The 13289-nt window shown below is 35.1% G+C and overlaps 1 protein-coding gene across 2 annotated transcripts in view; it reads right to left on the minus strand.

Annotated features, from left to right (window-relative positions):
* Window positions 1-2456: 2456 nt before the first annotated feature.
* Window positions 2457-13289, minus strand: part of WDR72 (WD repeat domain 72) — a 190233-nt gene continuing 179400 nt past the window's right edge. For both annotated transcript variants that reach the window (XM_029238335.1, XM_029238336.1), the window contains exons 18-19: window positions 8697-8801; window positions 2457-3184 (exon numbers count right to left, since the gene is read on the minus strand). In XM_029238335.1, the coding sequence (XP_029094168.1) occupies window positions 3129-3184; window positions 8697-8801 (161 nt within the window). In that variant the 3' untranslated portion in view covers window positions 2457-3128. The remainder of the gene's footprint in view (window positions 3185-8696; window positions 8802-13289) is intronic.

Here is a 13289-nt window from a genome sequence, read left to right on the forward strand (position 1 = left end):
CACAACTTTGAGCACTTTACACGTAAAATAACATTTTGTGGAGAACCAAAGAATATATAGCACTACTTTTAAATAACTGTGTAATCAAAATGTATGCAATAGAAATTTAAAAATTACATGAAAGAGCCCATTCTGTAAAAATGACTTTAAAGTCAATTGGAATTAATAAATTCTGAGCCTTCTTTTTAAACATCTGGCATAAAACTTAAATTTTAAAACTTCAATTATTATAATGTGCCCTCTAAAGACTGAAGAGAAAATTTCTAAAATTTTCATATTAATAATTATAAAAGGCTTTTAAATACAGAACATTGGAGGGAAATGTACAAGGAAGGAAACAAAAAATACCCCAATACTACCATCTTGAGATAGAATGTTAATACTTAGTAAAATATTTCCTATCGTTTTTCTAATAGTGACATGTTTAAACTAGCCTTAACTTAGTTTCTAAAATAGCAACAGAATATTTCAGGCCTGAGGCCACCGTTCCGTGTTTATAATGCTATAAATTTTACCTTATATTTGAAGTGTTTTACAGTGTTCAGATTGCTTTCCATAAACCATCTCGTACAGGGCCTCTGGACGAGCCCTTTGAGGGAGCTCTCTACATGGATGGGGAAGCGAGGCTCTGAGATGCACAGCAAGGACATGCTGCCTAGACACATGGCAGTGAAGTTCTGGCTCTTAAACCTAGATTCTTCCCTTATGCAATATTGCCAGTGTGTAACTCCACAATGAATAACAGAACCCAGGCTTGCAAATTTGAAAATATGATATTCCTTGGAGGAAAATATGTAATCATAAACGTCACCAAGATTATTACCAAGAAAGAAGCCCAATGTAATTTTTAAATGATTTACTTATTACAGTGCCAAGGAAGACTCTGGATACAAACACATTTGTTTGCTAATACAATTACTCCACTCTTACCTAAGACTGTACATACAAAGGGACAAACAGCTAATTAAGAGGCAGTCAGTTTTGAGCTTCTAGGTACGATATGAGTGATCCATTTAATTGTGTGGCAATTTACTATTTCAAATTCTCCTCACAACAGAAATTCCTGAAACATGTTGAAAGTAAGTCAATATCATTATTTTTAAACAGACTAGTGGATCTGTGTCATAAATACACTTGCACATGTATATCAGGGAACATTATTTAAATGTCTATCTCTAAAACTCTCATTTTTAGGAATTAAAAGTTTTGATAATTAATGGTGTTGGTCTCCAGAATTCATATTGATAAAAGATTTTAATTAGTCATTTGATAGGAATTTTTAAATTTTAGCAACTATAAACTGTGTTACCAAAAAAATCTTAAAAATTTCATTTAGTAATGTCAGGGTTATGCTACTTCTAATTTCCTATAGCTAGTGACATAATAAAACATTTATCAAGAATTCAATATTGGTTTCCTTGGACCTGAAAAAATGCTAAATATGGCAACTATTTAAACGTATTTTTATTCTTCTTTGAAAAAAGAATAATAGGACATAGCTATAAAAACAAAGAAGTTTATTTTTAATAAACATAACAGAACTTGAGCATCTGAATTAGTTTCAACTATTACAATTGCCCTTGTGAGAGGATATATCCTTATTTGATATTGCTATCATTAATAATATTTTTGGGAGTCCTCCTTGTAATGGCTTTCAGAGCCAGAACACAGCGTGCAAGAAAATGTGTTCCATTGCCTAGCTTGCTACCTTCCCTTATTTTGAAATTTGTTCCACATGTCTTTTGACAATTTTCAGAGGGGTGAGGGAAGCACACACACACATATATGTATATTTTTTCAAAGGATGGTAATTTTCCATCATTATTCATATTAACAATATATTATTGTTAGTGACATACAACTCAAAAGTAATTTCAAGTAATATCATCTTTTAGGAAAGAAAAGAACACACATTTTTGTCTATTTTAAAACAGTCACACTCACCTCTCTAGTTCTGGTATATTCATTTACTCCAATCATTAATTATAAGCTCTGTAAGGGTAGAAACCATTCTATTTCAATTTTATAGCTCTATTCTCTAATCTCCCCCTCTCCCTTGCCCACTGCATCCTCCCTTGTACAGAACCTGATGCTGATGCCCCAAAAAATGTTTGTTGAATTGAAGTGACTATAACTTCCCTATTAGATAGATATATAAAGATATATATCATATATTTAACACTTTATTTCCATTTTTCTATGAATTAGTCAATATTTGTATTCATATGCACACTAATAATCTTCTTGATGATTTTCTATAAATTCAGGAATTATACAGTATAAATCACAGCAAATAAATCAGATCACTAAAGGCCTTAATATATGAGCACTTTATGTCTGTTCTTATTTATATTGCTTCCCATATTTTAGTTTGAGAATTCCTGCTAGTCAAGCTTCTTTCTGGGAACAGAACTACAAGAGTTTTTACTTATTAAAGATCAGTTGTGATGTGCTATCAGTAGATTCCCCTTCCCTAGTTTACATGTATATGGCCAACAAGATCAACCTTTAGTGAAAGACATTAGCCTCTATGTCATTAGAAGTCTAAATTAACTTGACTGCACAAGATTGGTCCCTATTATACTGTGTATCACTTATTTGGGCTAATTGATGACTAAATGGAATTGGCTATTTGTTGACATTTCATGTTTAAGGATGAGATTTACCATAGGGTGATTGATCTGAATTAAAGCATCTACTAAGACAAAATATCCTAACCTAACAAATGAAACAAATTTGGCAAAGTTTTAGATCAAATACATTTAAGCAACATTAAATTTAAAAGCATTGTTTGTTACATTGTTTAAAAGCAATAGGGTTATATAAATCAGGAACTGAAAAATGGAAGAAAATCTAAAATGGTATTAAATTTGTGTCTGTGGGCTGGCACTCCTTGTTGGAAATAGTCAAACAAAAGTAAGAGGCATTGAATGATTTAGACAATGATTTTCTAAAATTAGATGAATTTGAATATTTCCATCGGTAATGACTCTGGCCAAAGTATCAGCAGATTTACTACAAACTAATAACTAGACTAATAACAACATAGCTTATACACAATGATAAACAACTGGCATGTTTGGGGTTTCTTAATTTGTCCAAATCCAGTTCAACAGATGAGATTCCATTTAGCACAGCTTGCAGGAGCACACCTTTGCTATCCATAAATGATGCCTTCGTTCACCTGGAAAGAAAACAGATTATCTTGGGTTATATGGTAAAATAAAGAAATAAGAGAGAAGAAAGGGCAGGAGGAAGGAAGGGAGAGAGGAAGGGTGGGAGAGAGGGGAGGATGCAAGGAGGGAGGAAATGAGGAAAGAAATAAGTGAAGAAATGGAAGAAGGAAGGAAGAAAGGAATTACCTATAATTTCTACATTTCTTTTTCTATATGAAATAAAATGTTAAGACAATAAAGAAATTCTTATAAACCAGGCCCCAGGTAAATGTATTTTAATTGCACATCTTATTGGTATAGGTCTTTTTTAATCACCGAGAAAGGTAAAAAGTTGTCAACAAGATGAATCAAGTTTGAAATTAGTAAATTTCCATAAATTTCAAGCAGGTGAATTGTTCTTAGAGAAACTCACAACTGCAGTTTTAGGACCAAATGTTATAAATGTCAGTTGAAATATGGTTTGAGCTATGGAATAAAAAAAAAACCGCACATACTTCTCAGACTACTTGGATGATTATTGCAGGCTAAAAGATCACTTGATTAAATTAATTTGAATAATTGGAGCACTGTGCCTCAGTAAACTACTTCTAAACACATTTATATTAATGTTGTGACTAATCATAGTAACTCCCACTCCTACTGGCAAAAACTCAAAAAACTGATTATTTACTTTAGCTAAACCAATATTCAGAATTGTATTATATATGTGTTACATATATATGCCTAGAATTTTATGTCCTTTAAAGGTTATTAGATTAATGCTTAAAATTTTCCCTTTGGGTAAATTATTTACAATATTGATATTGTTAAACGCAACCGGAAGACGGAGCTTACATGTTTTTACTACTGAAATTGTTCTTACTTCTTCTGGAACGTTTTTTTTACCACTAAACATAAGAAGTGTGTTCTTGATGGCTATGATTGATGGGCTGCTTGCACATTCTGCATTTTTTCTGCTTCGCACATCATCATCAGCCATCTCCAACACTCCACTCCTGAGTCTGTCCTACTTTCTGTTACCTGATTTTTGCTGGTGATTCATGAGCCAGAATAGTATAAAAAAAAAACAAAAAACAACCTTGGCTTTTCACAACGTAGTATCCCCTAGGAAACTGTAAGAAATCTAGTCTTGTTCATCAGATTCATGCAAATGCAATGTTGATTAACAATGATGTATGTAGATCTACATAACGTGCTATATAAAAACCACTAAAGTGCTCTGTTAATGGCAGATGCATACCGATTATAAACTACTTCAGAATGACATAAAAATGCTTATCTGAATCCTTTTTTTTTGGACTTCCAAGTTCTCTCTCGTCACTACTATTTCCAGCTGAAGCTATATTTAAGTGCACTATCCCTGGTGCACTAGGAAGTGAAATTCTTAATTTTCCAAGCCAATAAGGTGATAAAAGCTCAAGGTTTCTCATTAACACTTGGATAAAATTTGTGAATGTCACACTAAATTTTTTATCATCATGAGTACAAAGATGAGGGGCAAGGAACACTTTTTAATATTCTGGAGATTGGGGATTGAGCTATAATCACTGTGCATGAAACAATTAATAAGAAGTTAACCATCAAAAGACTAAACTGAACTATTTTTGTGATAACATCTTTCAGTTTCAAAAGCAACCAGGCCTTAAAGAGCCAAAGAAAGAAAGCCTTAATGGCCCTAAAAACTCAAAAAAGGGAGCTGCAAGTTCACATGTTGTCTCAGTGCTTCTATTACTAGACATTGAAGTTATTCCCACAGGTTCCAGGAATGTATAAATGCTGGTGAAGAAGCCAGTAGACTTCACAGAGTCTAAGCCAGAAACTTCAATCTGGGATTCACCTGTGAGTCAAAACTCGTTGCTAATGAATTATTCCAAAGAAAAGACACTGCTGAGGGAGGCCTTAACCGATCAGACAAGACCTCCAGGTTCACTAGCTGGCTCAGAGTAACAAGAATGCTCTGGTCTAAAGGTGCTTTGCCAACCTTAATGGACTGCAGGCACCCACCTGGGTATACAGCTTGAACCAATAAAGAGATCACAATGGCGTGATGAATAAGGTAGAGCGCTTTAGAGACTGGGTGAATGACCACTCCACCAGGTATCTAAATTGTGACCTATATGCACACTCCAGGCCATTTACTAATGGGTCATCCTAGTCAATTCAGTGCTGGAGAAGCAGTGATGTCAATGAAAAAATAAACAATCTACATACTGAGTTCAAAACCCATTTTATTCAAAGACAGTCAATTTGCAAAGTCAACCTTACTGTTTTATATAAATTCTAAAAGTTTGATTTTATTACTGATATTTTTAAATGCTCTATCAACATTTAAAACATTTCAACTTCATCTTTTAAAAAATTGTTTTAGTTTTTCTGTACTTCAAGTTTTCTTACTCTCTGCAAATGCAAATTAGTTGATATGAGCAATATAAAGCTATATGAGCTAAAGTAATATGATGTTTAGAGAATTTGCCAAGAAATCTTTCCTTAGAGAGAAGAATATATGAGGCAATATTCTTGAACTGTGCTTGAATAGGAAAATGATTTTTTTGTTTTCATTTTCCAGATGCTGTTTGAACAACTGGGCTATTAATTAAAAATGATGTAATAAATATATTAGTCATTTAGAATTACATAGATAAAAACCATGTAAGGTCAATATCCATTAAAGCCAAAAGACTGACCACATTCAACTTTGTAACTAGGGGATTTTGCATGTACATGAAAATGTTAAAAAGAATTTTAAATAAGTGATAATATTCCAGGTGAAAATGGTAAGAATAATTCATTCATATTTAAATACACTCCTTTCCATACAAGAAATAATGACTATACTAATGAAATTATAAGCTTAGCTGCTGAAGCAGTTCTGTTGGTTTGAGAACATCTTCTCAAAGCTTACCATTTAAAAATCCCAAATTTTGTTTTTTCTTCTAACAAAGGCGGTTAAACATGCTTTCCAGAGAAACACCACCTGTACATGGTAAATAGAGTTAACTAAACAACCAAAGTAATGCTTATAGTTTTGGAGGCCCTACATTTGAATGACTTGATATTTTGAAGTTAATTTTTGGACGCTGAGAAGTGGACAGTCATATTTTCACAGTACAAGGAAGTCCCACCATGCCACCAATTTCACAAATCTTCCTTCATGCTCAGTTTTAAGAATTTTGCCTCTCAAATGCTCAGACTTCAAGGAACTGCACTCTCTCATCAAAATCTTTCTTACTAAACAAGCACCCCTGTCAGAAGTGTCTTAATTTCTTATCACAGAATTTTATCCACACAAGGAGCAATAAATAATTCATGTCACTGCCTCTTTGTTGTGTGTCCCTGAACTGCACAGAGCTGGAAGGCTGACAGCTGTGTCAGGACAAGCACCAAAGATCTGACATGACAAGTGACTAACAAGTTTCTTTCAGTTCATAGAGAAGGAAGACAATGGCCCAAAGTGCAGAAAGAAATCTTGAAACAAAATAAAACTGCTTCTTTCTTTTTACCTAAGTGTTTGCTATGAGCTTATTTCCAACCCACAAGCCCTGGTCATTTTATAGGACTGCCCAGCCCCCTTTATTCCTCACACTCGCTTGGCCATTTACGCCTGGCCACGGATCAATATGAGCAATTCTTGGAGAAATACGATGTCTCCATGACAACCAAGCCACAAATTCTCAGTGGAAGGCAGTGAGACCAGTAGTGAACTCTCCAGAGGTTTCTAGGCCTATAAGGCAAGATGTCTTAAAATGCAGGAATGGACAGAGGAAAAAGCCAGAGTAATTCATTCTTTATTACCAGTTTAATGATGTCCAATGTATAGAATGGTACTCACTTTTTAAGTTAAGATTCTTTATCAGCACCTATATTTTCTAATTGATCTTTCTTTTTGATATATCCTTTTGTTTATATCAATCAGATAGACTATGCTATATTTGAATCTCACTACAATTCCACTCATATTGAGGGATGACTGAAGTTTATTCTACTTTTGAAACAGTATAAAGCTGATCTATTTATTCTTGCCCAAAGCAATGAACCCTTCGGTTAAAAACTTGCCTCGTGGATTTAACTGCCTGTTAAATGATTGATAGAAACCTAGTTTAAAAACTAGGTTTTTAAACTGTTTTTAAAACAGTTTAAAAACCTAGTAAAAATTAGACAAAATTTTAGTCAGAACTAAAAGTAATTTAAAAATAATTTTAATAGAAATCTGATGCTACCACTACCCGCTCCCTTTTCACGTGGGACACATCTACATTTGTCGTTTGGATATTATGGCAGGGGTTGGGGCTAATGTGCTAATGAAAAATTTCTGTCATTGCTAAAGATGCCATTTCTCAGTTCCATGGATTCTGAAGCAGAAGTGTGGCTGAGAACAGACACCCAGCAGCAGTTCATCTTTTGAGGAATCTTGGTGTAGTGGAGGGGACTGAAATACAAGCCATTGCGACTGGGCCTATCGGGGTTCCGAGATGACTTAGGGGACCTGACATAGATTGCAGGCTGCACCTTTCACTGAAAATTAAATCTCAGTAGCTCTCCTCGGGGAAGGATCAGGGGACTGTTTGCAGCTGCCCCCTGTCAGCGAAGGCTACAAGATTTGGAAATCTCTTAACTAAGCTGACAGGCCACAGAGAGGATGAATCAAAAATCTGATACATGGATCAGCACACAAAGATGTGAGAGGGTAGAGAGTACACAGCGGCCAGAGAAAACAGGAAAGAAAAACGTTCAGTGGGGGAAGATAGTTAACTCTTTCGCTCATGGTAATAAGGCATCTTCTAGCACCTTATGGCTTTGTAGTGAACCAGGAATTGTCGTTCAACTCTCACAAGATTTTTTTTCTCTTAATTAATTAGTTGTTAAGACAAGGCATGCTCCAAAACAAAAAAACAAAAATTCATGCTTAAGCATTCCTGGACATATCCTTCCAGCACATTTCTGTCTGTTCTTCCCACAAAGAGAATACAAACATTAGTAACTTGGACATAGGGTAAATCTTATTGAGTGAGGAAGGGTTACCATTTTGTTTTGTTCTAAACAGTTGACACTGTCCATTTGTTCATTACTGTTATGCTAAAATCCTCTCATCCCTTTTAGAGTTCTGTTTGTATTTAGAGAGGTAAAACAGATAGTAATGATGACGATTTGTTTCTCTTTTCCCCCTAATTCTCCATTTCCACTTGATCCCATTATTTGAAATATTTAAAATGTTGCCATTTTTCCAGTTTCCAATCTCTGCTCCTATTAACCACTTTAGCCTAAAATTGATGATAATGAACTAATAGTGTCAGCTTCCCTTCTCAGTCATAAAGCCTTTGTACTTCCTCCAGCTGAATTCTTGATGAAAGAGGAAAAGATAACAGCTCCACACTGTGACCCCTGGAGGTGACCATTAATTTGACAGTGCAGCTGCTAAGAGAAAACAGCATTACAATGTCCTCTCCCCCCACTCTCTTCCAAGGACCCCAAAGCTGTGTCAAATTTATCATTTATACTTGACTATTTTAAAATGGCTTTCACCTGGATTCTCAGACTCTTCCAAGACACATCTGTCAGGCATGTCCTCGGTGTCTTGGAAGTTTGCCGAGTTTGAGTTGCTGTCATGCTTGACCGGACTGACTGGAGCTATTAAAAAAAGAGAGCGCAAAGAAAGAGAAAGAGAGCGATGAAAAAGTAGTAATAAACACCATTAAACATTTCCTTTCATTTCCACAGATATTTCCAGGGACACACTATGTAAACACAAATAATAAATTGAAATAAAATGTATCCTCTAAGTATGTATTGGCAGACATGTAATTAGTTGAAAAATCTATAGATGAGACTTTATCTTAGAAGAAAAATAAGTTCATGGCATCAGCTTAAAAGCTACAAAGTGATCCCTTCGAAGTAGAAATCGTATTTTTAATGCATAAATCTAAAACAATATAGTCAATTAACAGCAACAGGACACAGAAGGAAGAACATCAGGCTGTTCAATTAGACCAGCTCTATGCTGTTGCAATGGTTCCTTTTGTCACACAAATCACAGTGGATGAACACTTTTTATGCATTTTGGTTCTCTTTCATCAAATTAAAAACTATTGTTCCAAACACAAAAAGCCCTATAAGAATAACTTTAAAAAGATAGGGTGAATACGTTGCAAATGATAATAAGGAGGGCTGGTGTTTTGAATGGTAGGTCTTCAGTCATGATATATTTTCTGAGTAGGAATTATGAACAGAAACAGAAGCCAGCGTAGGAATCTAAAATTTCCTATAAACACATTACAAACTACTAGCTCTGTTAGAGAAACACAGACTTAAGTTTCCACATTTTTCCACGAGTTGTACTACTTTGTCTAAATTCTCTCCACAAGTAACATATTTCCCTGTTATATTTGTTCAAGGAATCATTTGTCAGGAAAAGTAGACATGGTCTTCATGAATACACTCTGAATAACAAAACAAAGCAAGCCTTCAATAATATAAATTATGCCATACTTACTTGTCTGAAGCCAAACAAAATTGAATTTTGTCTATCACAAATTGCTTCGGTGAGAAGTACCACTGTCTTCTCAGGTCTTGATAACACACACAACATATTATTTATAAGCCATAAATGCAATAGAGAAAATATAGATTTATAAGTCATAATATGTTTATATATATTTAACATAGATATTTATAAGAAATAATGTGTTTGTTGGCCCAGGGGAGTGGGCCTGGCCGCTGTTCGTAAGCCTCCCTTAGGAGATAAGGGAGCAAATGCAGAGGCTAAAGCTTGTGTTGCTTCATACATTCGATAAATGATACAAAGGAGGGCCGCCTGAGGTCCAAAGCAACCTTAGGAGAGCTCACACCTCCCAGACTCCTTGTCTTGTTTTCATGGACTGTGCATAACAGTGGTGACCATAACCTGAGGCCCACATATACAGATTTAAAGGTGACTTGTAACATGATTCTGGTCCAAATATTCTTGCCAGTTTCACCCACCCTCTCAAAGCACAGATAGTGCTGCTCTTTTCTGTGGAAGGGCAAGCGTAGCATTTGAACTCACTGCTTTTCTAAAACTTTTTGTATGGGAACAAAATATGAGAAAAAATATACAAAATTCTGATTTTGAATAAACATACCAAATGTTTCCTTTTCTGCATTTGATTTTTCTGAAAAAGAAAAACATGGAAGTAGGTACCATGTCTGTTTTATTTACCTCTGTGTGCCCTGGGCTATGGAAAGTGTTCTTGAAGGATCTGTGCAATGGGTGAATGGATGAACAAATGAATGAAGCAGACGTGCCATGCTGGATGTCTTCCCGAACCAGGAGGATATGTGCTTTGAGTTACTTTCAACCTGATCTGCTCGGTTTCTTGTTAGGCCCACTTGAGATAAAAGATGCATATTTACAAAATAGTAGTGTGGGTTAGTCCATGACTTGGGAGGAGACACCTAAGTAGTATGTATGGGTAGTATGTATGGCCTAAGTAGTTATTTTGGTGTCACTGCCTTTAATTTAGTTTTCCTCAGTTTAGATCATACTTACAGATTATTTTTGAATCCATAGATTTTTTTGTGAAAGGTTTAAGTGGAATAATTAAATGCATCAAAGTTGCAGAGTACTATTACATTGGTCAGAATTTTCTGGCCTGCTTTAATGGTTTTTTTTCTCTATATACCTTGTTAATTTTCTGAGATACTTACATTGGTATTTATAATAGGGAATTAACCATACAACTAAATCTATTACTAACAATGAATGAAGTAGCATCTGTGTTTACTTGGGCAACTGCATCACACTTGTGATCCCATACACTATTCTTTCATCTAAAACTTGCATCTATTCATTTATCTATTCATTCCTCCAAAAGACTCTTCTAGACACAGGGGCCTCAAAGAGCTGAAGAGAGCATGGTATTAGAACAATGAAGTCAACGCTTGCAACCATTTTTAGTGGCAATAAAGTGGTCCCAGGATAAACTGACATACCAAATCTTTCAAGAAAAGTGGAAAGTTAGATGTAGTTTTAACTGCATGATCTTTATTAAACTCACAGTATAAGGTACCATGCAGCTATTTTTGTCTCCACCTCTGATTTTGGAGGGTGTGCTTTGTGTGGGGGTAGGAGAGTAGAAAGGGTTATTCTTCAGATATTTTGCTTAATTACACTTTAGCTTCCAAATTTGAGATGGTACAAGATGTGCCATTTTTTTACTGGGTAGTTTATAGAGTATCCAATTAAATCTACTGTGGAAGAAATTCCTACATTCTGTCAATTGGGAACAACAGATATTGGAGAGGTTAATTACTGCCATTCCACTTTTTTTTTTTTTTTTTTGATAGGCCAATCTTTGCAATTATTCTTTTGGGTGTTTCTTGTGATGCTTCATCAGTAAACTCTGACATGATGTGTGGCCTAGGCTTCTGTAAATGAATCATTTCAAAACTGATGAAATCAACAAATATTGATCTAGTCATTATTATGGGTAGAGCTCTGTGCTAGACCATGTGAGGGACAAAAAACACGAAGCACTTTTAATGTGCCCGCATACAACTTGTGATCTAGTTGAGGTATAATACAAAGTAACTAGTAGGAGCATTAGAGACAATATTCCAAGAGTGACATGGTTTTTAGGAATGCAGAGGTAATTCCCCTGCCATAGGGTTTGTTGGGAAGTGAAATTTAAATTAAATCTCCTTGAGAGGGAAGGTGTGAACCCAGGCCTGGCCAAAGAAATACATTAGCCTGGGGTCACAGATATATTTAACAGACTGTTACTGCCTACTTTTGTATATATTTTTAATGAATTCTCCTTACATGTCTCTTTGAGCTTTTCTTGAATTGCTGTTGTGGCTAATTCTCCTCACCTGTAGAAGTTAGCTATAGACAGGTTCTTCCTTGCCGTAGATAGTCAATAATTTGATCTTTACTGATGGTGGGCCCATTTATCACAGTAAGCTCTCCTTTCACTATACATATTGACTTTTATTTATCAATACTAAAGTCCATTTGTAGCTCGTCACTAAAGTTCTTGGATATTTTCAGTAGTTTTTGAAGATGCATTTTAGAGCTTGGCAGAGAGGTACTTTTGACATCAATACAGTGCAAATGGTTGCTAGGCTCACCCTTAACTTAAAATCAACTATTTATTTCCTCTGTAATGCATTCTGAAATAGTCTGCATTTGGGGGGCGAGGGGCAAAAAGACGAACACTTCTTGACAGTTCTACCACTGAAAGATGTAAGGCTGTTCCATTTATTCATCACATACCTCAAAATATTGACAACTAGAAGGCCAGTGTTCTAAATATCTTTGTAATATCTTTGGAAGCTAGATAGAGGGAGAAGTCCACGTACTTTGTAAAGATGCTTTTGACTACGGTGTGCTTAATTAGTGTTAAAGAAATTCCTAAAGAAATAAACGGTTCAACTGTAGACAATACAAAATCAGTTTTTAAATGACACTTAAGAACATATAATGAGGAAGCACAGAAAATTGTATGACAAAGACCCTATAGAAGAATTTACTGAAAAAAAATGTGGTGACAGGGTCAGCAGTGGTTATGCTCCTTTGCCTCCCTCTATTCTCTATTTTGTTTTCAGTTAATGTCTAAAAACTCCTTCCTGCCTTTTCTCATCATTTGTGGAAATGCAAATTTTCAGTAAATTTTGAAGGTGGCTAGGCCAAGGCAACAAACAACTTTAAGAAACATCCTCCCCACTCCCAGTGAGAGAGTGACCACTGGGAAAAATCTCCATCCATCTACACAAACGGCAGCTCATTCTACCAACCTAGGCCAGCACTGTAGTATATATAGAGCCCTTGTGTAAAAATCCATATCATTCTCAGTGTGAATAAAATTTGCAGCCCAAACAATGTTTTCAATATGATGACTAATAAATGATTAAAAAATAGATCCCATCCAGCATGTGTATGGAGTTTTAGGAAGCACTGGAGATATTGATAGGAAAATCATTTATAAAAAGATATAACAGTTTGAAATGCTGGTCAATTGAATAGAATAAACCACTGTATTAGCAGATAAAACTCAGACAAAAATCTTAATTGCATCTTATTCAAAGGCATAAAAATAATGTGCGTGTTACAGAGGTCATGAAAGATTAAAAGTCCAGTCA

The sequence above is a fragment of the Monodon monoceros genome, unplaced genomic scaffold (genome assembly GCF_005190385.1).
Source record: "Monodon monoceros isolate NGI ecotype Baffin Bay Population unplaced genomic scaffold, NGI_Narwhal_1 Super_Scaffold_21, whole genome shotgun sequence".
In the NCBI taxonomy this organism is placed as follows: Eukaryota; Metazoa; Chordata; class Mammalia; order Artiodactyla; family Monodontidae; genus Monodon; species Monodon monoceros.